Here is a 27,149-nt window from a genome sequence, read left to right as displayed (position 1 = left end):
GTTTCTCAAGGATTGAGCATCTCATTACCTCATACTTTCTAATAGGATTATTGTTTATTAGATCAAGCAGAGGTAATCTGGTATCCTTAATATTCATAGTTCTCTTTCAAATTGTACATGTACATTTGGTTTTGAATTTTTCCTACTTAGGCTGGGTCATCAGGCCATCCTCTAATAATACAGCCTTTAACCTACTTACTACTCCAACCATTACTCCCCATTTGTTTTGTTGCTATTCCAATTAAAAAAGAAAAGAAAGAAAGAATGCTTTAAGACAACTTTGCCAAAGGAATACCTCTCTTAAGATCATCCATATATCTCAATTTTTGATGTGGAAATGTGAACTACCATATATATATCTATATCTATATATGTATACACACCCATATATAACATATATAAAAGTAAGTCAATAGCTAAGTTGAATTTAAGCATATCTTTAAAATATCTTGTTAACAGAAACATCAACAAAACTCACCAACTTTATATTATAGAAATTATGAATACCATATATTATGTCACACTAATGAGGATGAATAGAAATGCATGTAGGTGAATAATGCCTATGGAAAAGGAAAAATTACTGTATTTATTGACTTTTCTTCATATAATCATAATTTAGTATCTGAAATTTTGCTAATTTTAAAGACAATTAAATTATCTATGTGCTGGCTGACTCTTAGTTGTGGGTCTGCCCACAAGTTGTATCCTAGGTCCTTTTCTCTGTCTAAATCTTCTTAGATGTTCTCATTGACTCCCATTGGTTCAATTAGAATTTCATGCAAATAACTTCTAAGACCTGGTAACCACCTGGACATCCTGTTGGCATCTCAAATGCAATAAAACAGAGCTTGTCTTTTTTCCCTTCTAAACTCATCTTTCCTTTAAACTTATCTTCTGTTGAGCTATCACCATCTTTCCAGTCACCCAGGTGTGCAACCATATAATTTTCCTTCTCTTTCATTTGACCTAATTTCAATAAGATGCCAAATTTTGTTAATTCAACTCCCACATCTCTCCTATGGGTCCCCTTCTCTCCACATACAGAGATCACACTGGTTCAGGACTTCATCAGCTTCATCTGTACTATTGCAACAGCCTCCCAATTGGACTTCTGGCTTCTAGCCTCCTTTCTCTTAAATCTAAACTCTATTCAACTGCCAAAATTATCATCCTAAAGCATGTAAAATAATGCCACTTTTGTGCTCAAATGCTTTGGTATTTTTTTTATTCCTTTTAGAATAAAACAGGAACTCCTCAGACTGACATTTAGACTTTGGCTATAGCCTACCTTTCCAAGTTTATTTTAAATCATCTCCTTTCATGTAATCTATGTTCTAGTTCAAAATGATTGACTTGATGTTCACTGTACTTGATACTGAACCATTTCTGAATTTTTGTACAAGCTGTTCCCTATGACTGGAATACAATCCCTTCTCACCTGCCCCTTTCCATAATTTTTTTCAAGGAAAACTAATATTCCATAGTTGCTACTGTCCTCTTCTCTACTTTCCTTTCTTCCCCTCGATCTTCCCTTCTTCCTTTCTTTCTTTCTTTCCCTCCACTTTTCTTTCTTTCCTCTCCCCTTGTCTCCCTTCCCATCTTTTTCTTTTTCCTCCCCTTTCCTCCTCTCCTCTTTCTCCCTTTCTTCTTCTTCTCTCTTTTGCTCTTTCCCTCCTCCATTTTATTTTCTCCTTTCTTCCTCTCACCTCTTTTTTCTTATCCCTTCCCCCTTCTTTCCTTTTTTCTCCTATTGCCCCCTTTCCTCTCCTCCCCTTTTCTATTCTCTCTTCCCTCCTCTCATATTCTCTCCTTTCTTCCTTCCTCTCCTTTTATGGATATATATATGTATACATACATATATATATATATACATATATATTCACTTATTTATTCACTTATTTATATATTAATTGGATTACTTGTTTATATGTTGTATTCTTTAGTGATTCTATTTGAATAAGCTACTTGAAGATAGGGTCTCTAGTTTTGTTTTGTCTTGGTATTCCTAGTGCCCAGGACAATGCCTTGCACATGGTTAGGTGCTTAATAAGGTGCTTGTTGGATTGGATTGGATTTCATTAGTGGGGTAAATACACCAAAACATAGTACATCAGTTCTCAGGTACACTCTGGTTAATAAAATGTTTTCTTCATGATAGGCACTCTTATTTTATTTCTTAATTTCTTATTTCTTAATTTCTCCTCTTTAGTTCAATTCTACTTTTATTTTCACTGAAGGAAGAGACATATGGTTTAGCTGAGTCCCCCTGCCTGGATTTTCTAGAAAAGAATGAATTCAGAATGGTTGGTTACAACAGTGATGTAGTGTGACCACAGTCAGAACATGGCATTTTGTAGTTTTCCTCTCCAATGATATGGAAGAGTCACATCTGCTTTTACTTAGGGGATATCCCAGTGGTTTTGCAACTGAGGTTTAAGGTCACCTGTCTTGTAGCCAACATTTATTGCCCTCTAACACCTTTTTTTCAAATTTTCTCAACTCTGGCTTCTGTACATAAAACCCTGCGAGGTTGGCTTTGCCTTCCTGTGGTAGCTGTCTGATTCATTCACTCCAGAATCTGAGCAAGTCTGGATGAGGTGACTCCACAATCTCTCTCTTTCTGTATTCCTTGCCAGGCAATCTGGATCCAGTCAGTGGGGTTCCTGTAGAGAGATGCTTTAGCTTTAATTTTAGTAGTTCTCCACTCCCCTTCTTCCCTAACCCCCCAGGAATACAAGTAAGAGATTTTATTAATTAATGTAATTCTTTATCCATGGGCAGCTAGAGGACTATAAAGGGCCAATTGATTAATTGATTAATTTTGCCTGTTGAATGGATGGGTATAAGGAATACTATGGTAAAATACCCCTGGACAGCAGGACCTTGGCCTTAAGAACAAACATTGCCTGGGGCTGAAAGACATCTGTCAATGTGGAAGTCTTTCCTTCAGTATCCTCACCTCAGAGGGGGAAGAAAGTGTTTTTGTTTTTGCTTGTTTTTTGTTTTTTGTTTTGGCTATGTCCATACTCTTCTTCCTTCTTGAAAACAGATTTAGAAGCTAGTAAAGTGATGTTGTGCTTGTTATGAACTTTGTGGGTCTCACTCTGAGTGTAATTGAATTTTTAAATGCCAGCTCCTGTGGAGCCATTCTTAGTCAGCTATAACCAAGACAGTCATACAGTAGAAAGGGTTTGGAATTGAAGGGACCTGGGTTTAAATCTTGGTTATGCTAGTTAGTACCTGTCTGTATAACCTTGGACAAATTGCTCAATCCATTTTGGCCTAAGTTCTCTCATCTATAAAATGGGGGTTTAGATAGCTAATACAATGAAAAGAATGTTAAATTTGGAGTCAAAAGACCTGAGTTCAAATCCCAGCTCTGCCATCTATTACCTTATAACCCTAGGCAATGGGGAGAGGGTGGGTTGGGGAGAGGAAGGGAATAGAGTGTTTATAAAGTACCTTGTGCAAGGCACTCTGCTAAGCATTGAAGATATAAATACAAACAAACTGGACAATACTTATTCTCAAGGGCTTTTCTAATGGGAGAAGACAGCACTTAAAGAAGAGCTGGAGAATGGCAAGGAGGAGGGAGGATGAAAAAAACCTACTATTTAAAAGGTGTAGAAAGAAATCCAGAGAAGGAGTCAAGTTCGAGAATGAAAGGGTTGGGGCCTTTCATGAAATGGTGGTTTGGTCCAAGGACAATTGGACCCAATGGACTCCATCTATTTTAGTGACTCTTGGCAAGTCAATTTGCTTTTTCCAGCTTTGTATCTATGATGCAATAAGTAGGTGACTTCTAAGGTTTCTTCCAATTCTAAATTGGTATTCCTATGAGTTGCCTGTTTTGGAGTCACCCTTCCCACTCTTTCATCCCACCAGTCCTTTTGCTCCTAAGCTGTTTGGACCAGAGACCAAGGTGACAGAATCAGTTAAATTGAGATGATGGTGCTTGAGGAAGGGTGTGGGAGGAAAATAGGGATGGCAGTCTTGGACTCCATGTGAAGAATTGCTGACAGTTTGCACTGGGGGAGATAGAGGAGGAGGAATAGCTGAATATTACCCTATCTGTGGACCTGAGACTTGGCTCCTGCCCTCCTCCCCGTTGTCCCTTCCCCCAACCCACCTCTATCTAGGTGGGGCTGTTTATAGTGTTCTAGTGACAGCCTTTCTCTTCAGAAGGGATAATAACTCAGGCCTTGGCTGCTGATTAGAGTTTGAATTTAAATGAATAACTGTGACCTTGTTGAAGTGCCCTAGTTATTCAGAGGCCTGATGAGGAAATAGTACTCCTGCTCTGAGTCCATCTCAGTATTGGCAGGAAAGTAAGGGAGGGAGGGAGAAGGAACTTCTGACTGGGAACACTAGCAAGGTTACTATTGCTGGAAAGAATTGAAGTAGTTTTTGTTCAGTGTCTTTTCTCATACCTCCTTTCTTCAAAGTACCCCTCTTTATCCTGGCCCAGTTCTTCCCATTCTTTTGTTCTAGCTCTGAAGACTCCACAACCTCAGTCTAAGCATGTTCTTCTGGTTCTTAAATGAATAATGAATATGGAGTCAGAGGATGTGGGTCTGAATACTGTTTTTTTTGTTTTGTTTTGTTTTGTTTTGTTTTGTTTTGTTTTGTTTTTTCCTCTTTATCTCTAGGCCTCAGGCATCTCATCGGTAAGCAAAGGAAGAGTAGACTAGATAATCTTCAAGGTCTTTTTTAGCTCCTCAATTTATGATTCTTGGGATCTCCCCATGCCATTAAGTGTAATTAAGTAAAAAGAGACTATCAATCAATTGGAAGTATATCTCTTCTTGTCCACTCTGAGTCCGCTAAAAAAAAAAAAAAAGGGACTATACTGATGGAGGGTGCTAGTTAGCCAGGAAGCCATTGGAGTCCCAGCAGGGTAGGGGGGGAAGAAATCATCTTTTATTGGATTCAATGGACATCCACATTTGTAACTCTGGACAAATCTTTAACCTATGTACCTTTTGCTCATCTGGAAAATGAAGGAGATTAGACTAGATGTCTTCTAAGTTCTCTTCCATCTTTAGATCTATATTTTTCTTTTTCTTTCCCTAGGATCTCTGGATTCCATTGAAGCTATCAAACTAGAATTTAATAAAAAATTTTTTTTTAAAGTTCCTCAACTTTTATGCTGGGCACAGTGTACTGCATACTTTATTCTTTTTTTTTCCCTTTTTTTTCTTTTTTTTATTATATATTTTTTATAACATTATCCCTTGTATTCATTTTTCCAAATTATCCCCCCCTCCCTCCACTCCTTCCCCCCGATGACAGGCAGTCCCATACATTTTACATGTGTTACAATATAACCTAGATACAATACATATGTGTAAATACCATTTTCTTGTTGCACAATAAGCATTAGATTCCGAAGGTACAAGTAACCTGGGTAGATAGACAGTAGTGCTAACAATTTACATTCACTCCCCAGTGTTCCTTCTCTGGGTGTAGTTGTTTCTGTCCATCATTGATTAACTGGAAGTGAGTTGGATCTTCTTTATGTTGAAGATAGCCACTTCCATCAGAATACATCCTCATACAACATTGAAGTGTACATCGATCTTCTGGTTCTGTTCATTTCACTCAGCATCAGTTGATGTAAGTCTCTCCAAGCCTTTCTGTATTCCTCCTGCTGGTCATTTCTTACAGAGCAATAATATTCCATAACCTTCATATACCATAATTTACCCAACCATTCTCCAACTGATGGACATCCATTCAACTTCCAGTTTCTAGCTACAACAAAAAGAGCTGCCACAAACATTTTGGCACATACAGGTCTCTTTCCTCTCTTTAGTATTTCTTTGGAATATAAGCCCAGTAGTAGTACTGCTGGGTCAAAGGCTGCATACTTTATTCTTTGGAAGCTGGGTATTGAGCAGCAGAGGAAAAGTAATCCATTTTTGTCTATGGATATTGCTTATAAATACACTTCTCCTCCCCTATCCAGGTTGTGGGCTCTTAGACACACTGCTCTTCAGTTCCACATTCTGTACTAATGTCTTCCATTCGTTTTCTCTTCTTCCATAATTAAACCTTCATGACTGCTATAATGGGTTTCTTTACTGAATCCCAAGGCCATCTTTATCCTTCCATCCCCACTGGATTTATGTAACATAGAATAAAATCCTGGGGAAAAGAGCTACTGGGAAGTTGGTAGGATCATATGGTCTGTATCTGGAAAGACTATTTGGGGGTCCAACTTCTTTTGCTGATGAGGAAACTGAGGATCACAAAAGTTAAAAGATTTGCATAACACAACAGACAAACTAAGAGGCAGAGAAGAGGAAGATAACATTTTTCCTTCAATGAATGGCAGTCTGTAGCTTTTAGTTCTAGAAGCATGGATGCCTTTTTCCTCCTCCTCCATATCCCACTCAAATGCTATTGATGGCAGAAAGTACTTTCTGTTTTCCTCTTTCTTATGCTTCCATGGGAATCACCACTTAAACTTGAGGATATAAGATGAATTCAAGGTTATCCTAAAAATTTTTTTCCCACTGATCCTACAGCTGCTGCCCCCCCCCAAATATATATTTTTTCTTTATTGGGGCACAATTCTACAAAGACCAGGCAAGAAGGAGGGGAGGGAGAATTTACAATTGTGTGTAATTGGATTGCAAGGAGGCCCTAAGCTAAACTAACTATGCTCAGTTTCCAGCCAATTATTCATTTGGGGGTTGGAAAGAGCCCCTCAGCTACTGTATATGTTCTTGATCAACAAAGTATGAGTGAATAGCTACTTTACTGATTACGTGACAGCTCTGGCTGGCTCTAAGGAAGCAAGACCATATATGCCTGATGTGGGATCTTAGACTGGACCATCTTTAGATTCTTTTCATGCCTCCCTATAGAAAAGGGAATCTAGTAGGAGATATTGAGGGAGCTTACTCAATTTTCATTTAAGGGAGCCAGAATCAATAGGAGATTAGAATTCCAAAGGTGTTATGGATGCTGCTCTGAGTCCCCTTTTTGTTCAGAAGTTCTCAGATGTTTCCAAGTGATTGCAAACTTCACTCAATAAGCAGAGACCATTTTGGGGAAAAAATGAAGAAAGATATTTGATGATGTCCTATAAACATATGACTTTTTGGTTAAATTTGGTTTGGTACAAACATTTAGGCAGTTAGGTAGAAGAGTAGATAGAGAGCTAGGCCTAAACTCAGGAAGAGGAATTCAAATCTCAAGACCTTAAAATGGGGATAATAATATCACCTATCCCTCAGAGTTGTTGTAAAGATTAAATAAAATATTATTTATAAAGCACTTTGCACAGTACCCACACATCTTAATGAATACTTAAATCTCTCTACTTAAATACATCAAGAATAGCTTCTGTAAAGTGTCTCTCTTTTTTTATTGTAGTAAGATTATTTATTTTTAATACACATTGCTTTTTAAATCATGTTGGGAGAGAAAAATCAGCAAAAGGGAAAAACAATGGGAGAAAGGAAAAAAAGAAAACAGAAAAAAAGAAGTGAACATAGCATGTGTTGATTTACATTTCAGCTCCATAGTTCTTTTTCTGGATGCAAACGACATTTCCTGTCCAAAGTCCATTGGGACTGCTTTAGATGATTGAACTACTGAAAAGAACCAAGACTTTCATAGTTGATCGTTGCACATTCTAGCTGTTATTATGTACAATGTATTCCTGGTTCTGCTTGTTTTGCTCAGTATCAGTTCATGTAAATATTTCCAGGCCTTTCTATAATCAGCTTGTTTGTCTCTCTCTCTCTCTCTTTTTTTCCCCCTCTCTGAGGCAATTGGGGTTAAATGACTTGCCCAGGGTCACATAGCCACAAAGTGTTATATCTGAGGCCAGATTTGAACTCAGGTCCTCCTGATTTCAGAGCTAGTGGTCTATCTACTGCACTACCCAGCTGCCCCTTGTTTGTCATTTTTTATAGAACATTAACATTCCATTATCTTCATACACCACAACTTGTTCCACCATTCCTCAATTGATGGGCATCAATTCCTTTTCCAATTCTTTTCTACCACAAAAAGAACTGCTACAAATATTTTTTGCAGATGTGGGTCCTTCCCCCCCCCCCCTTTTTGATTTCCTTGGGATACAGACCCAGTAATGGCATTGATTATTGTACATTGGTTATATATAGTTTTATAGCTCTTTGGGCATAGTTCCAGATTGCTCTCCAGAATGGTTGGATAATTTCACAACTCCACCAACAATGCATCAGTGTCCCAGTTTTCCCACTTCCCCTCTAATATTCATCATTATCTTTTTCTGTCATCTTAGCCAATCTGAGAGGAATGAGGTTGTACCTCAGAGTTGTTTTCATTTGTATTTTTCTAATTAATAGTATTTTAGAGTATTTTTTCATATAACTATAAATGGCTTTAGTTTAATCATCTGAAAAGCATCTGTTCATATCCTTTGATAGGATCCTAAAGAAATAGATATGAAAACTTTCCTGAAAATATTATGGACTCAAATTCTTCTCATTCTAATTCTTCTTCTGTTCTTAAGTCTATCCAATCTTTCAGAGACAGACAGAAAGATAGATAGATTGAAGAATAGATTTAGAACTAGAAGTGATTTATAAAAGTTTATGTAGTGTCACATTCTAACTTTACAAATGAAGATGAAACCTAGAGAAGTTAAATAATTTTCTCAAAGCTAGAGAACTGATAAATGTCAAAAACATGATTTGAATTCAGGTTCTCTGACTACAAATCTAGGACTCACCATTAGTATCATAGATTTAGAGCTAAAAAGGACCAAAGTTGGAATCCCCTTATTTTTTATATAGGAGGAAACTTGTATCATCAAAGAATAAATAAATTGCTTAATGTCATGCAGAGAATAAGTAGCAGAGTTAGAATTTGAAACTAATTCTCTGATTTCAAATCCAGAATTTTTCTTTCCCATTACCCCTCGGCAGTCCTGTGTGCATCTTCCCTATATTTGCCAATATTCCTAATCTAGTAAAGTCATATTTCCTTCCTGCTAATTTCCATAGCCTGTTTCTTAGTTACCTTGAGAGATGAAGACAAATTTATAATTTGCACATTCTATGTTGCTCTTTTGTAAATGACAACTATGTTTGGAATCAAGAAGGTCTGGTCTTATTAGAAATAATCATCCTCTCAATCCATGTCTTTGTAGGAGATGAGGTAGGGCTAGAGGAGGGAGAAAAGGACCCATATGCTATTTTGCTCCCCCATTTCAATTCCAAATAGCTGTAAGGTAATGAAGCATAAACTGATAATTACAATATTGCCACGCATCATGAGGCAGTCAGGATTCAAACAAAGGGGACCCCAGGGACCATTTAACCCAGCCTCCTAATTTTATAAAGAAAGAAATTCAGGCTCAGAGAGTGACTTGCCTAAGGTCATATAGGTATGTGGAACTAGAACAAAACTTTTCTGTTTCACTTATTACCTTATATAGTACTTTACAATTCACAAAGTGTTTTTTTCCCTTATGACAACCATACAGTCTTGTTCCTATCTTATAGATAAAAACTCTATCTACTCTGGAACAATCTGCCTCATGAATCTGATCATTCCATTTTAAGGTAGCTTGAATAGTTAGTGTTATAGAGTAGAAATTTGAATCTCTGTTAAAACAATTGTGGGGCAATCAGGTTAATTGATTTGTGTAGAGTCACCCAGCTAGTAAATAAGTGAGGTTGAATTTGAAATAAGGTCCTTTTCACTTTAGGGCCAGTGTTCTATTCACTGAATCATCTAGCATCCTTATCTCTGTAATTTCTACCCATTGATCCTAGGACTTCTCTCTGAGTTCAAGGAGAACAAGTATTATTCCCTCTCCCACATGTAGTCTTTTTCATATCTGAAAACTGAAGTGATGTTCACTTGAAGCCTTTTTCAAACTAAATCTGATCTTCTTCATCTGATCCTCATTCTGCATATCTCTGAGTCCTTTTATCATCCTGCTTGCTCTCCTCTGGACAAGTGTCAGATTATTTACTTTCTGAATTGTGATTTTTTTTACTGGACACAATCTTTGATGCTTTCTGACTGGACAGAATGTAAAGGATCTAGCTGGCATGGTGACACATGCCTGCAATGCCTCTTACTAGAGAGACTGAGGAGTTCTGAGGTGCAGTGGAATAAGTTAATGGGGTATATACACTAACTTCAGCATTAAAATGATGAGCCTCTCAGAGCAGGTAGTGGGGCAGGACCCTTAAGCTGCTTAAGGAGAGGTAAACAGGTCCAAATCAGAAATGAAGAAGGCCAAACAAACCTCCTAATGTCACTCAAAATGGTAAGGATATGAGATGCTGATGCACTTCCAGACTGGAGGTGAAAGAGAGAGAGAGAGAGAGAGAGAGAGAGAGAGAGAGAGAGAGAGAGAGAGAGAGAGAGAGAGAGAGAGAGAGAGAGAGAAAGAGAGAGAGAGAGAGAGTGTTAGAGTTAATCTTTTTTTTCTCATAGAATTAATTTTTTAAAAAAATTTAACAATATATCAATATAATAGGCCATATTAATAACCAAATTAACAAAAATCATATGATCATCTCAATAGATGCAGAAAAAACATTTGATAAAATCCAACATCCATTTCTATTAAAAATACTTGAGAGTATAGGAATAAATGGACTTTTCCTTAAAATAACCAGTAGTATATATTTAAAACCATCAATAAGCATCATGTTATGGGGATAAACTGCAACCATTCCCATTAAGATCAGGGGTGAAACAAGGTTTCCTCATTACCTACTCTAATTCCTTCAATCTCTTTCTCCACTCTTATTGCCAAATCTAGCATTTCTAATACAATATTGAATGGTAGAGTAGGTAATGAGGAAACCAAATTATCACTCTTTGCTGATGATATGATGGTATACTTAGAGAATCCCAAAGATTCTACTAAAAAGCTATTAGAAATAATCCACACCTTTAGCAAAGTTGCAGGATACAAAATAAACCCACATAAATCATCAGCATTCTTATATGTCACTAACAAAATCCAACAGTTAGAGTTACAAAGAAAAATTCCATTTAAAGTAACTACCGAAAGTATAAAATATTTAGGAATCTATCTGCCAAGGGAAAATCAGAAACTATATGAGCAAAACTACAAAACACTTTCCACACAAATTAAGTCTGATTTAACCAATTGGAAAAATATTAAATGCTCTTGGATAGGGTGAGCAAATATAATAAAGATGACAATACTATCTAAACTAATCTATTTATTTAGTGCTATACCAATCAGACTCCCAAAAAACTATTTTAATGACCTAGGAAAAATAACAAAGTTCATATGGAAAAACAAAAGGTCAAGAATTTCAAGGGAATTAATGAAAAAAATATCAAACGAAGGTGGCCTAGCTGTACCAGATCTAAAATTATATTAATAAAGCAGCAGTTACCAAAACTATTTGGTTTTGGCTAAGAAATAGACTAGTTGATCAGTGGAATAGGTTAGGTCCAAAGGTCAAAATAATCAATAACTTTAATAATCTAGTGTTTGATAAACCCAAGAACCCTAGCCTTTGGGATAAGAACTCAAAGTTTGACAAAAATTGCTGGGAAAATTGGAAATTAATATGGCAGAAACTAGGCATTGACCCACACTTAACACCGTATACCAAGGTCAGGTCAAAATGGATTCATGACCTAGGAATAAAGAATGAGATTATAAATAAATTAGAGGAACATAGGATAGTTTACCTCTCAGACCTGTGGAAAAGAAATGGATTTATGTCCAAAGAAGAACTAGAGATCATTATTGATCACAAAGTAGAAAACTTTGATTATATCAAATTGAAAACTTTTTGTACAAACAAAACTAATGTAAATAAGATTAGAAGGGAAACAATAAACTGGGAAAACATTTTTACAGTCAAAGGTTCTGATAAAGCCTCATTTCCAAAATATATAGAGAACTGACTTTTAATTTATAAGAAACCAAGCCAATCTCCAATTGATAAATGGTCAAAGGATATGAACAGACAATTCTCAGATGAAGAAATTGAAACTATTTCTAGTCATATGAAAAGATGCTCCAAGTCATTATTAATCAGAGAAATGCAAATTAAGATAACTCTGAGATACTACTACACACCTGTCAGATTGGCTAGAATGACCCGGAAAGATAATACAGAATGTTGGAGGGGATGTGGGAAAACAAGGACACTGATACATTGTTGGTGGAATTGTGAATACAATCCAGCCATTCTGGAGAGCAATTTGGAACTATGCTCCAAAAGTTATCAAACTGTGCATACTCTTTGACCCAGCAGTGCTACTACTGGGCTTATATCCCAAAGAGATCTTAAAGAAGGGAAAGGGACCTGTATGTGCAAGAATGTTTGTGGCAGCCCTCTTTGTAGTGGCCAGAAACTGGAAACTGAGTGGATGCCCATCAATTGGAGATTGGCTGAATAAATTGTGGTATATGAATATTATGGAATATTATTGTTCTGTAAGAAATGACCAACAGAATGATTTCAGAAAGGCCTGGAGAAACTTACATGAACTGATGCTGAGTGAAATGAGCAGGACCAGGAGATCGTTGAATACTTCAACAACAATATTGTATGATGATCAATTCTGATGGATGTGGCCATTTTCAACAATGAGATGAACCAAATCAGTTGCAATAGAGCAGTAATAAACTGAACCAGCTACACCCAGCGAAAGAACTCTGGGAAATGACTATGAACCACCACATAGAATTCCCAATCCCTCTAATTTTGTCCGCCTTTATTTTTGACTTTCTTCACAGGCTAATTATACACTATTTCAAAGTCTGATTCTTTTTGTACAGTAAAACAACTGTTTGGTTTTGTATATACATATTGTATTTAATTTATACTTTAACATATTGAACATGTATTGGTCCACCTGCCAGCTGGGGAAGGGGGGAAGGAGGGGAAAAATTAGAACAAAAGGTTTGGCAATTGTCAATGTAAAATTACCCATGCATATATCTGGTAAATAAAAACTATTAATAAAAATTAAAAAATTTTAACAATAACTTTTTATTTTAAAAATAGATGCAAAGATAGTTTTCTTTCTTTTTTATTATAGCTTTTTATTGACAGAACATATGTATGGGTAATTTTTCAACATTGTCCCTTGCAATCACTTCTGTGCCAACTTTTCCCTTCCCTGCCTCTACCCCCTCCCCTAGATGGCAGGCAATCTCATACATGTTAAACATGTTAAAGTATATCTTGAATACAATATATGTATACATACCCATACAGTGCAAAGATAGTTTTCAACATTCTCCCCTGCAAAACCTTGTGTTCCAAAATTTTTGCCCTCCTTTCCTTTTCCCTTTCCTCTAGATAGCAGGTAATCCAATATATATTGATCATGTGAAGTTCTTTTACATATATTTCCACATTTATCATACTTCACAAGAAAAATCAGATCAAAAAGAAGAAAAATGAGAAAAAAAACAAGCAAACAACAACAAAAAAGGTGAAAATACTATATTGTGATCGACATTCAGTCCCCACAGTTCTCTTTTTTGGATGCAAATGGTTCAGCAGACTTTATCTTTTAAAAAAAAATTCAATGAGACACTCTTTTATGTAAGAATTTACTTCAGTTAATACAGATTGCTTTAGGATGATGCTTATTATTATTGCTGTCACATGATATTGTTGACTTGTATTGGGCATGCAATCCACTAAAACTTCCATAGGATAATAGAAAGTACCTTAGAGATCGTCATCAACCCTCCTCATTTTATATATGAGAAAATTGAAGCCAAAGAAATTAAACAATTTTTCCTAGGACATATGGATAGTGGCCATGTTAAGATCTGAACCCAGTTTACTTAACTTCAAATTAATGCCATTTCAACATATAATGTTGTCTCTCTGTCAGAACTCAAAGAAAAAAACAAAGAAAAAAAAAACCTTAACTGTTGTAAAATCGTGTCTCCCTGCCAGTTGATAAGGTACTTAGTATAAAATTTGAATCCTATTTATACCAAATTGCCTTAATTTCCACATTCTTCTAACAGCTAAAAAACCATACATTTATTCTTTCTTTTTTGAGTTCATTATTGCTTCTTAAAAGTTATTAATTACATTCTACCTTTCTTTGACCACTACTCCTCTCATTTTCTCCATGTTTTTAATAACCCCCCAAAAAAGCCAGACAGATGTTTGCATTTCATTTTGATTTCAAATAATTTACCCATTTAAAAAAATCCTTGTTGCTTAATAAGTATTCAGCGTTGCTACTTGGCACCATTGTGTAATTAGTGACATTTAATTTCCCTACTTCAAGTTGCAAAGTGAAATGGTATATGTGGGTTTTTCACTGAAGGAAAAAAAAAAGTTAGCCTGAGATTTAGTGAGACAAAATTCTTGGTAGGAATTTTTTTTCTTCTTCTTTGCTATATGTGCGAAACCATTATTTTCCATAAGCAACTTGCTCTCTCCTTCCCTGAAATTCTTGACTCAATTTAACTATAGGGAAGACAGGAACTAAAAGAATTTGAAGTGTTTGAAATGTAAATTTGAGAAGAGGGAAGTATGAAGTTCAATGATGAGATCCTGGCTCATAAACCCTGTTTAACATTGCATCTTCTTCTGCCCAGTTCAGTAATAGTTTCTATTCTCTTGTATGGTTGTTCTCAAGATATGGTCATTGTTGCTTCAGTAACACAGACAAGGACATTTTGGTTTTACTTTCACAGCTATTTAAGTATGCTCTCCCCAATCGGTGAAAGCAGTGACCTCAATGGAGAATTTTCCCTAAGGGCATCAGTCAGTGCATGACATAGTTAGGAGGACTATAACTATATTTTGCATGAGATTTGCATATGATTTGCAGTCAGTTCTCAGGCAATTTTCAAGTTGGAATGCTGTGATCATGTCCCTTTAGGTTGTTTTCTCTTTGTCTCCCCTTTCCCCCCTTACACCTTATAGGAGCTCTTATAGGATAAGTTGAAAGTAGGAAAGGAGCTAGGGGAAGGGTGTATATGGGGTAGAAGGTAGAGCTTGTATGAAACAGCATGAAATGGAGAAAAGGAGATTGGAATTAGAAGGCTTGACAGTTCTTCCTCTGGGACTTGGGGCAACACTCCCCTCAGAACTTTTATTTTTACATCTGAAAAAGGAGAAGTTTAGTCTTAGATAATCTCCAATGTTCAATTAATGGACTCCAGACATCGCTTACATCAAATGTCAAAGTATGCCTTTCAGATAGGTGAAGTCCCTTGTCTTTTTTTAATGGCCTTGGATGGGAGGGAAACATCACCAAAGCCTTCTAACCAGTAAGAATGAATAGGCCTCGGTCATAATCAGTACAGTTTTGAGAACTATACTCAGGTCTCTACTTTGAGGCTAGAATTCAGCTAAGAATAGCTAAGTGGACCAATGGATAGTGTTGGACCTAGAGTCAAGAGACTTGAGTTTAGATCTGCCCTCAGGCACTAGCTGTGTGACTATGGGCAACTCACTTCACCCTATATGCCTCAGTTTCCTTATCTATAAAATCAGCCAGAGAAGGAAATTGCAAATTACTCCAGTATCTTTGTCAAGAAAACCCCAAATGGGGTCACAAAGAGTTGGACATGACAAAAATGACTGATCAACAATAAGCAATAAGAATTCAGATAGCATGATCTTTGCTCAGAAGAATTTCTCAGAGAAATCCACCCTTTTATTGGATTTTGGGCCCTTGATTTTTCATGGGATTATAGGTTTAGAACTGGAATAGATGTTAGAGATCATCTAGCTCAACATTATTTTTGAGATGAGTAATTGGAACCCAGAAAAGTGAAATGACATCACATAGTTTGGAAGTTTCAGAGACTGATTTGAACTAGGTCCCCTGACTCCAAATCCATTGCTTTTTCTACTGTATACTAACTTCCCCAAATTCTTTCTTGTCTGTCTTTAGCATCAGGAAATAATACACAGTGTTGGAACTCCAAATAATAGCTCCAAGTTGCACTCTGTGTACCTCTGAACACTACTGAGGTAGAGAAGCCAATGTTGAGATCTCTAGAATAAATTGTGACTCTCTTCTAAAAGTCAGCCAATGGACAAGCATTCTACCTCTGTTTTTTAGCACTATGTCTAAACTGGGAGTCTCTTTGACTTCTTCTCAACAGATTCAATATGAATATATAACAAATATGTTTTTCTTACTTTTAAAAAATTATTTTCTTTTAAAATTTTAAACATAATCATCTAAAAATAAAAGTATTTCCACATACATAGCAAGTCACCAAAAGATTTTATATGAAACTGAATTTCCATTTCATATTGCTTGCAAGCTTTCCTCACTTTTCAAAAGTGATAAAATATTCTTTTATGTATCTTGATTTGAGTATTTTTCCATACTGCTCTATTACTATTCAATTTTTTTTACTCTTAAAATCCTGATCATGTCTTCTTTTATTCTTGACCAAAAACTTATCTGCCTATTGAAACATTTAGACCATCAGATATGAATTTCCTTTGAACGTCTTTTTCTCTTCTAAAACTTATTCAAGGAAAGAGTTGCCCTTTTATTATCTTCCTGTTCCTTTTTTGTGTGCCTTGATTCCCTTTTTCTGTCTTTTCCTAAATCTGGATTCTTCACATCCTTAAATCTTCACATGTCTCAAATATTCAGTATCTTTGTTCTCCTAATTCCATGATTTCCTTGACTTCTCCAATGGCTTCTCTTCTTTGTTCCCCCAAATGTGAATGTCTTCAAAGTTCAGACTTCCCTCCTCATCTTTTCTTTTATATCTTTACTCCTTTGAAGTGGCTGACTTAAGATACTGCATCTCTTCCCAAAGGATTTTCAATTTTTGGTAGAGTCTCCAAAAGAAAAAATGGATGGACTTCTCTATTTTGATTACAGGGAAATATCTCTCAAATGCAAATATTCATTCTCAGCTTCAAGCTTCGTCTCTGCATCTCTTCCCCCTTTTGAACATTTTATGTTGATGTCCCACTGTTCAAACTCAACAGGGTAAAACTGTACTCCTTATTTTCCCCTTGAAAACAATTCTCTCCCACCACTAACATTTCTCTATTTTTGTTCATGGTACCACCTATCTCACAAGATTTCTGTGAGGAAAGTATGTTTAAAGTCTAAAGTATTACACAAACTTATTATTATTCTTCCAATCACCCAAGATTAAAACCTTGATGTCAACTATGAATCTTCCTTTGCCCAATCACTTCTTCCGCATCAAATGAGGTATAAACAATTGAGTGTTTTTCAATCTCTTATGAAGAAAACATGTCTTTATTTGTTTGAGTGTTTTTGTCTTTAGTTCAGGATTCAAAAAATGGAAACTCTTAGGTTTTCTTCCCAGTTCCCTCCCAAATTTTCATTGGATCTTTTGGTTCTGTTCAGTGTCTTTATGTACTACCTTGAGGAGTCCCACACTTGGTCCTTATATTCTTTTCCAAGGCTTAGTAGACCAGGTCCTATTGATTGTTCTTCTTGTAAACTTCTTCCACTGTGCTCACACATTTCTTAGTATTTTCCCAGTGCTCTGTCATTTAAAAGGATGCTCTAGGGTTTTTTTTTTTTTTTCTTCTTCTTCATTTAACTAGGGTCTAGTGGAATGAGTACTGGCTTTGGGGATCAGAGGACCTGAATTCAAATCTTCTCTTTTATCATGTGTTCAACAAAGTCATTTAATATCCCTGCTTCATAGTTCTGGGGGGGTAGTCTCCTCTATATTTAAGATAAATTTTTATTGATAGATTTTGTATCATCTACATTTCTTGTGTTCTCTATTCCCTTTTTCAGAAGACATAAAAAAGAATTTTAAAAAATTCAGCAAAAGTAGTTATTACATCAAGAATTCTGATATCACATACAGAGCTCTATGTCTGTATTAACTCACTTTTTCATTTGGTGTCAAACTTGGTCATAAAATTCCATAGCATTGCTTTCTTTTGTTTTATTATTATTATAATTTCTTTTCTATTTTTGTAGTCTTTTATATACTATTTTCCTTGTTCTGTTTACTTTGCTTTGCATCAGTTAATATGTCTTCCTATGCTTCCCTGTATTCCTCATTTCTTACAGCACAATATTTACATATATATTCCCTCCCACACTCACTCCCATAATATATACCACCATTTGGTGAACGTCTACTTGTTTTCAGCTCTACATACATATGCTCCTAAGTATTTTGGCATATATGGGACCTTTCTTTTTTGTCATTAAACTTCCTGAGGTATCTGCTCAATAGTGCAATCTCTGGTTCAAACATTTTGACCATTTTCTTAATATAATTTGAAATTGTTTTTCAGAGTGGTGAACCAATTCACATATCCACCAAAAAGGCATAAGAGTTCCTTCCATAACTCGTCTAAAATGGAAATTCTGGTTATGGTCAAAGAAGGTCTAATCCTATGTATTCAGGAATGCTGCTGGTGGGCATTAATGATATGTTTTCGAGAGCATCAAAGGGTATCATCTTCACAGTTTTGATCTTTTACCTTGTTAAAGTGACACCATATTGTAGTGTCCAAATTGTTACAGAAAATAGGTCTGGGCTTCATGGTGCCTCCTTTGGATTTTTAATTTCCACAATTGCCCCTCATTTTTTGAAGGTTTGTTAAATTTTAAAACTTTTTTGAAGGGAAAAAAAAAGAATTTCATTCATTGTCACCAATCTTTTACATAGGATCACAGATCTAGAATGAGAAAGGATATTAGAACCTAGCCTAACTGCCCATTTTATACATGATGAAACTGAGGCCCAGAGAAATTAAGCCAATTACCCAAAGTTACAGAGATAGCAAGTATCAAAGATGGAATTTGAACTCATGTCTTCCAGCTTTCATACTCCTGTTCTTTTAGTTGCCTTTCTTTCTCATTATGTCTTAATGGCATACCAACTTGTTAATTAATTCAAAAGGGAGATTTTCCTTTGACATACAGTAAAATTAAGTACAGCAAGAGACTAGAAAATTAGTTCACAGCTTGAAAGGTTCTTATAATTTTAATTTAGATTTTTAATATCAGTTATAGAATATATAGCTATTTTCCTTAGTTTTTTCTTCCTTGATTTTTTTTTTCTTGCTTTACAATTTTATATTAATTCATTTTGAGTGCTATCACCATGGAACTGACTGATTAAGGTGCCATTTATAGCTCATTGGAGCCTATAATATAGCATATGGGAGTTTGGAATCTTAACAGGACCTTCAGTTGGTCCTTTCGTTCAATCATTTCTGGATCAATTTCTCATAAATCTACTAGCCAAAGCATGGGCAAGCTTCTCCTTAACCTTCAAACTTGCTGATTATCTAAAGATGTTTTCCAAGCTTTAAACTTCTGATACCTCTTTCACCTTAGATGGAGACTGATATGCCCTAACTTCCTTAGTCCCATCTCTCTTCTGACTGATCTGCTGGTTCTACCTTTGATGGAAAAATAGAATATTATAGTTGCTTTTTATGCAGTCTTTTTGTTTTCATGCTTTCTTTATATTGTTTCATTTTGCCCACATTCATAAGTCTAATATTAAAATCACAATTTTATACTTTCACTTGGTTGCTCAAAGACCTTCAATGTCTCCCCATTATTCATAGGATAAAAATCTTCCTTCTTCTAGCAGTTGAGGTCCTCTTTTATGTCTCCAAAGTACCTTTTCAGGTTTATTTTCTATCTCTTTCCTTAACTGAACCATCTGCTTCACCCACATTCTTCTGTTCACTGGTCCTTGAATCTCTCTTGTGCTTTTTTACAAGGTACTTGTGAAATCTTATTCTTGACTGGGAAATTGGATGCTGGGTTAGTGTTGGGAATCTCAGAATGGTTCAAAAGACTTGAGTTTGGGCCATGCTTTAGAGGAGACTTCTCTGAAGCAAGTTTGAAATTCCTTTCTTTTTAGAAACATCATTATCATCTATCATCCTGGTAGGTTACTGCTTCCATTCCTTCCTTATTTTGAGGCACATTTGTGTTCAGTTATTTGCTATAATGCCCCCAAAATGCTTTTTGGTTGGGATGTATTATTTTATTGGTTAAAAGAAACTCCTAATATGGAGTTTAACTCAGCCATTATCCTGTAATTTATTATAATTCTAGAGAATGTAGGAGGGTCACTAAAAGGCTATTATGAATGGCTTATGATCACACAGTGAGTATGTATCAGAAGCAGGACTTCAGCTTTATACTTCCCGATTTCCTGGTCATTGGAATCAGTGTGGACAGTATACTACAGTGCCTTTCCACCCACCAATACTTTTTGAAATGGATGATAATTTTTTTTGTGAGAAACTTCCTTTACAATGAGCATTTTATTTAAACCAATTTACTATATAGCAATAATGGTTGTTTCTTATAAAAAGCAATCATTTGACTCATTTTCCTTCTGATATTTTTTCTCTTTTTTATCAATAGTATTTTATTTTTCTAAATATACAGAAATATAGTTTTCAACATTTATCTTTGTAAGCTCTTGTGTTCCAGTTTTTCTCCCTCTTTCTCTTACCTCCCCCTTCCCCATGACATTAAGCAATCTAACATATATTATACATATACAGTCTTTTAAAACATATTTTCACATTTGTGATGTTTTACAAGAAAAATTAGACCAAAAGGGAAAAATGATAAACAAACAAACAAACACAGATAAAAAGGTGAAAATATTGTGCTTCAATCTACATTCAGTTTCCATAGTTCTCTCTCTGGAAGTGGTTGACATTTTCCATCTGATTACTTTTCTAAGTCTGTATTAATCTCCAAAAACATTTAAAAATTTGTATTCTTTAGAGGATTTTCCTTTTATTAATCCCTTCTTCTTCCTGGACTTCTTTTTGGATAAACATTTTTCTGGATTATCTGGATCTGAGGAAAAGTAACAGCAGTAGTAATAATAACAGTAATGCAAAATAAATATCTGAGGAACTAGCTAACAGTCTTTCACTTTAATAGCTTTATCAAGGCCTGTATTCACCTGGAAGTCATGAGCCCTCTCTTAATATTCTTGCTTGACTTCCATTAATAAACTCACACAGAGTTGATCTTACTTGTTTATGTGGATATAGGTATACCTGCTCGCAGCTTAGGTACTTTCATATACTTAGTCCTCTGAAATTCTGTTTTAGGGAGGGAAAAGGTAGCAGTTGGGAAACAATCCAAGGTAAGTTTTGAGGTTGAGGACATCCCAGTTTGATGAAGTAGATAGAAATGTGGGGCTCTCTAGGCTTCCTGTGTTAGGCAAAGGTAACTCTAGAGATCTAATGGCAATGTTCTTTCTTATGGATCTGAGATCTATACCTGCCTGAAATGTGACTTTTTATGGGGATCATAGTCCCATTCAGGGTCTAGTAAGCTGGGAAAGCAAGAGTTAATGCTGAAGCTGGAAACTCGGCCAGGCCCAGCATGTGTGTGCATGTGTGTGCATGTGTATGTGTGTGTGATGCTATTCTTAATTCTCATTTTATTCAAGTATGTAATCTTCCCAATGCTAATTTGGGGATGGTGTTAAGAGTTGGGATTATAACTTTGTCTTTTTTTCTCCTCCTCCCTTCCCCTCCCCTCCTATCTCTTTTCTTTTCTTCTCTGTCTCTTCCTCAAGGCCTTTCACATCTCATGATGAGCGAACAAGGTAGGTCTTTTATGGTCATAGTTTCCTCTCTCTGCCCAGCCCCAGAGCCTTTCACCCCTATCTCCACCTCCTTTGGCTGATCATCATGGACAATGCTGCTGCTGGCTCTTTGCCTGTACTGCCTTATGCCTAGCTGGGCAGGCTGGCTGCCCTGAGGTGGGGGAACCTACTCAGGACATTATGGTTCCTCAACATTCTGGATGACTCCCCCTCCCCCCTCCATTCCCTTTGCTTTCCCATGCACTCCTACCATTTGTCATACCAAAGGCTGTGTCCCTGCAGTGCTAGGGACTGTGCCTCTGAGGAAGAAGCATGAAATGAAGCATGACAGTGGTGATAATGGGGGTGAATGAAGCTAATTTCAGAGCAAGAGAACTGGTAACTTCCTTCCCTCCCTTTCTTCTCCTCCTCCCCTGCTGAGGGAGAGGGGGGAGACATTGGCTTTTTCAAAACCCCAATCCCTTTGTCTTCTCCCTATCTTTCATTGTCCAGTGTAGTCACTTCGAGATCTTATCTGATAAAATGCAGCCCTTGAGGTTTTATTTTTATTTAAAAAATATGTATATGTATATAAGAGCAATACTCTTGCAAGAACATGCTAATGCCCTCATGGCATGATTCTAACTTATTATATACCCAGAAGAAAACTGCATATAAAGGTCTGTAAATTCAGCATCTGCAATCTAAAATATTCAAATATACATGGAATAAAATGTGCAGGAAATTCAGCTCAGCTAAACACAGGGTGAGCTGTGAATGGGCCTTTAAAAAAATGAAAATTTTTCCACATTATCAGTCTAAATCAAGGTTCAACAACTGAGCATATTTTAAAATTATCCTATTTAAAACACACACACACACACACACACACATACACACCCCCAAAAAAAACCTCCTACTCAATTGCTGGTACTATTTTTCCTGGATCTTGTGATGATTGAAGGATGAATCTACTAACCAAATCCTGGTACAGGAGTATTGGAGATTAGTTCCTCTCTTTACCTTCACCTTTTGAAAACATAAGGAATCAAACAGTCACATAACTTTCTTTTGCCTGGGAGTAAAAAGAAGTAGAAGAGTCATTCAATTTTCTCTTATATTGCCAGAAATGTTGTTACAACCTCTCATGGCAATTTTGGTTTTTAAAACAAAGACAGCACCATAGGAGAGCTAATTTTCTAGTATTTCTGAATTAGTGAAAGAGTTGGACTAGACCGAGAGACAATAGATTAAAAAAAAAAAACTAGGGAGATTGGAATATCTCCCAAAAATTAGCTGAGGAAGTAAGAGAAGGGGAAATAGTCCAAATATAGAATTCTAAGTCCAGATTTGGACTTGTTCACCCACTATAGCCCAATAAGGACTTTTATTCTCCAGATGTTTCATGGAAGAGGGTCTATACTACAGAATGATATTAAAAGAATAAAGATACGAGAGTAGATTAAAATCCAGGCCATGTAATGAAAAGACATGGTACTTCAATTTGTACTGAAATCAATGAGGGCAGCAAGCAATCATAATGAAAATGATGAAATGAGGATGTTCAGGAGTGAATTGAAGGTCCAAGTGGTTTGGGAGTGGTGGTAATGGGGACACAAGACCATGGGAAGGAAAATCACTAGTCCTAAGGTTGAGATGAAGACATTTTTAGAATTAGAAAGTCAGATTAGAAGGCAAGCTGTCCTAAAGAAAGCAAACTTTGGATAGAGAGTCAATTGGCCACTGTTCCTCTCTATCAAACCTTACTATATCAGTTTCTTGAAGTGATTTTGGAAGAAAATCTATTATTAATTTGATTTTCCCCATGAAATAAGCTCCAGGTAGATGAGAGAGTTGATATGAAGCCTTATTTCACCTTGATTTGTGTTATTTGACATTCACTGGTCCTAATCTGTTTCTTGGAGAATGCACAGTCAGGATACAATACTTCTGGGTCAGAAATACTCTCGTAGGTATGGGTGCTATTTGGACAAAGTGGAATGGCTTTTTAGCCATGCTTATAGCATAATATTTGTTATATCCCTGGAACTCCAGCTTAATGTATAGGAATCATCGCAGACATACTAGGCCCACTTGAGATAAGTCAAGTATCCAGTAAAATAAGTGTTTGTCTAAGGCATTATTTTGATAATGAAAATGCTAAGGCTAAAATGTGAAAAAAGGAATTCTTTTCAAAGAAGGGAATGCAGAGTTCTTCTGGGTGAATGTTAAGAAATTCAAGTTCTGGCTGCTGTTGAATCAGCTTTAATATTTGTTCTTCTATTTCTTTCCCTCCCCAAGCAGATTTAACCAATTTCTCCTCAATTGCTTATTCTTGCTCATCTGATAACCTAAAAACTTTGAATTGTTCTTGTCCTTCAGCCCTCTTCAGCCTTTCAACCTTAAAGAAAATGTATATATCTTGTTCTTGTTGAGTCAACAATATTTTTGGTTCTCTGTGAAAACACATAAGCATACTGTGTATGTTGTATGTATATTCCTTCATATGTGTATAAATAAATTTAATAATCATGGATCATATTCATGTCCATATGATATTGGAGAAATTGTTTCCCCAATGACTTTCCCCTTACTTTTCTAACCAGTGTTCTGTGTTTGCATTTGACTTGGCTAAATGTGTATGTTTTTTAACATGCATATGATTCTGCAGTGCTTTTGCATGCATAGTCTGTCATCTTCTTAGGCATGGTCTGGAGAAGATGTGAAAAAAGGGAAGAGCTTAAACTGAACAATGAGTGGGACCGAATTTACTGGTTACACCATTGGCCATAATTTTAAGCTTTTCCTTTTATGTTTGTGCTGTGCTCCCAGAATGTTTTGTAGTGATATTTTGTCTCTTTGTGTGTGTGTGTGTGTGTGTGTGTGTACTTACGTTTTAACATTTCTTTTACATTTCTGTGTGCTGTGTCCTGATGTTTTGTTATTATCCTTGCTCTTCCTGCTCTCCTCTCTCCCGCCGCCTCCATGGTGGATGCCTTTGTTACCTCTACTTAATCGGACCTTCTACTTCATTTCTGTAGGTAGAAGTAAAGGTAGAGATCACTTTATTTTTTATTATTATAACTATTGATCTGCTTTTTTTCAATTATTCATGTGTCCATGGGGAATTGTTCATTCTGATGAATATAAACCAGACCTGAGCTTAAGGTTTTTAATGACAACTAAAAAAAATAATAAAAAGACCAATCTTGTTGTCTGCTTTTAATATGCCTTGGATTTATATAGATGGGAATGTCCCAGAAGTCAGCTTGTCTCCCATTACAACCTGATAGTGCTTTATCTACTTTGTCTTACCTACTCCTAGGAAGGAAGTGGGTCCTGCAGGTAATGAACACATTGTGGCTTTAGATACTATAGGAGGGGAAGTGTATTTTATGTGCAAAAGGGAGTTCTCTAGTAGTTGAGGTAAAAGGCTAACCAAGATATAGAATGGATTGGGGCGGGTTATGTGGCAATATTGATTTATTTTGCACTGTTTGAATTTCACGGGGATTGCTGAATTTTGGGATGATATGTGTGTCTGTGTATGTGTGTGTGTGAGAGAGAGACAGAGACAGAAAGATACAGAGAGAGAGAAAAAAGAGACAGAGATAGAGACAGAGAGAGACAGAGAGAAACAGAGACACACAGAGAGACAGAGACAGAGAAAGAGAGAGAATGGGATTCAGTAGGGTTTTTGTTTTGTTTTGTTTTGTTTTTTGTTTTTTTGTTTTTTCTGGAGAGGGAGTAAAAGAATGGGGGAAGAATGGGCTGGTTTATCAGCTTTATTGTGATTTGAGGAGAATAGTGTGGCATAGTGTTTGTCTTCCTTCCTTTAATGGTGTCCTAACCAAATCTGGTTTGATGTTTTGTTGAACTAACAAAGTCTGGAAGTGGTCAAGGATAGGAGGGGAGGCATCAAAGGGAAATAAATTGTATTATGAGGGAAGGTCAAAGGAAGGCATAACAAAAGGTCTTGAACTTGGCAAGGCTTTCTTTTTCTAATCAATCATGGAGAATGAGAAAAGCTGGATGAGTTTGCTTTGCTGCTCTGTCAAGCCTCTCAGTTATCCCCTTTTGGGTAGCTCATATGGAGCCATCTATTTTTAATCAAAACTATCAAAGAGGTGAAGCATGGAAGACTTGCATGGTGGTCAAATTGAATTAACTTTTTAGAAGGGGGGGGAAGTAAAGGGAGGGATTAATTAATTAATAAAAAACAAATATGTATTTGAATCCAGTTCTTCTCTCTTAATGAATGGCTCTCCACATTTTGTCTGAGTGAGAACATTGTGTTAATTTTTTAACAGGTAGGCTTTGTCTCTTGAAGATTTGAGAAGATGGGGAGGAGAAGGAATTATAGACATGATTGAAGAGTTTTGGTTGGGGACTGGTTTTATAAGGTCATTGACCAGCTCCAATTTCAGCATTTCATTTTTTTGAATGTGAAAGCTAAAGATTCTTTGAATCTTAGGTTGGTCAAATAAATAATTTTATTAAGTAACCTGGAAGAGATTGAATCTATATTACTACTTTTCTTTTACAGGTTTACTGTACTGATTATTATTGATAAAGCATTCCCAGATGGTTTCATTTTTGAAGGATGTTATGTATAACCTATGCCACAGTACTATTTTGGAATCTTCTGCTGGGGCTGAGAGTGGGTAGAGGAAAAAGGAGCTATGTATTCTTATATTGAATTGGACTGGCCCTAAGCAGTTTGGCTTCTATATAAATAACTGCCTCTTTTTTCTTTGAGGTTTTATTTTGTTTCCAATCATGAAAGTTAGACCCTTTAGATGCCTGATTATCTTCTGTCTGAGCAAGGCTCTTGTAAATGAACTTTGGGCAAAATTCCTGACTATCATTAACTTAGTTTGGAAGTGACAAATCTGTTTCAGAATGGCACTTTCAATAGCTTTTGTCTTAGCATATCACCTCAAATTAAATAACTTATTTAAAAATCAAAGTCCCAGTGCCTTTCATTCATTTGTCTGTTTTAAATGGATGTTATGAAATTACTTTGTGACAAACTCTAAGCCTGAGTGTCTAGACTTTTTTCCCTTTAGGGTTTATTAAATAAAGGAATTCAAGTGTTTTTTATTTCTTTATCCTTACCAGAGGATGGTCAAAACTCACTAATTTCATTATCATGCTACCCAAATTTTGAGTCAAGTTCTAGGAAATTAATTTTTTTCATCTCTCTCTGCCCCTTCCTCCAACCTTAATGAATATAAAATGGTCAAACTTGAATTCAGTTGAATTGAATTGAAACAAAATTTGGTAAGGGAATAGTATTATTGATTGTCTAATTGAGAAAAGCTACCAGTGCTCAAGTTGTGACATGACTCCCATGATGCTGATTGTTTCTGTGAGGGGAATATCTGAAAATAACCCTTTCTGGCTATGTACTTTGTGTGACTCCTTACACTTCAGTAGCCTAGTAGTGCCATTACATTGTTAGCATAATGGGGACACAACCCAGCAATTCATAATTTGATCTTTGAAGTACTAAATATTTTTTTTTTACCTGAGAGGAAAAAACTTGAGATTGGTCTCTAAGTTACAGGTGAATATATATTGTTTGAGGAAT

At 36.0% G+C, this 27,149-nt stretch overlaps 1 protein-coding gene across 20 annotated transcripts in view; it reads left to right on the top strand.

Moving 5' to 3' along the window:
* Nucleotides 1-27,149, top strand: part of NRXN3 (neurexin 3) — a 2,041,643-nt gene that overhangs the window by 141,241 nt on the left and 1,873,253 nt on the right. For 15 of the 20 annotated variants that reach the window (XR_012486454.1, XM_074289856.1, XM_074289859.1 and 12 more), the window contains exon 4: nucleotides 21,548-21,577. The exons of the other annotated variants lie outside the window; for them this stretch is intronic. Coding sequence is in view for 14 of the 15 variants with exons in the window: in XM_074289856.1 (XP_074145957.1) it covers nucleotides 21,548-21,577 (30 nt within the window). In the remaining variant the exon portion in view is untranslated. The remainder of the gene's footprint in view (nucleotides 1-21,547; nucleotides 21,578-27,149) is intronic. 20 annotated transcript variants of the gene reach the window in all.

The sequence above is a fragment of the Sminthopsis crassicaudata genome, chromosome 2 (genome assembly GCF_048593235.1).
Source record: "Sminthopsis crassicaudata isolate SCR6 chromosome 2, ASM4859323v1, whole genome shotgun sequence".
In the NCBI taxonomy this organism is placed as follows: Eukaryota; Metazoa; Chordata; class Mammalia; order Dasyuromorphia; family Dasyuridae; genus Sminthopsis; species Sminthopsis crassicaudata.
Note: the sequence above shows the minus strand (reverse complement) of the source record. Positions and strands in the feature narration are given on the sequence as shown.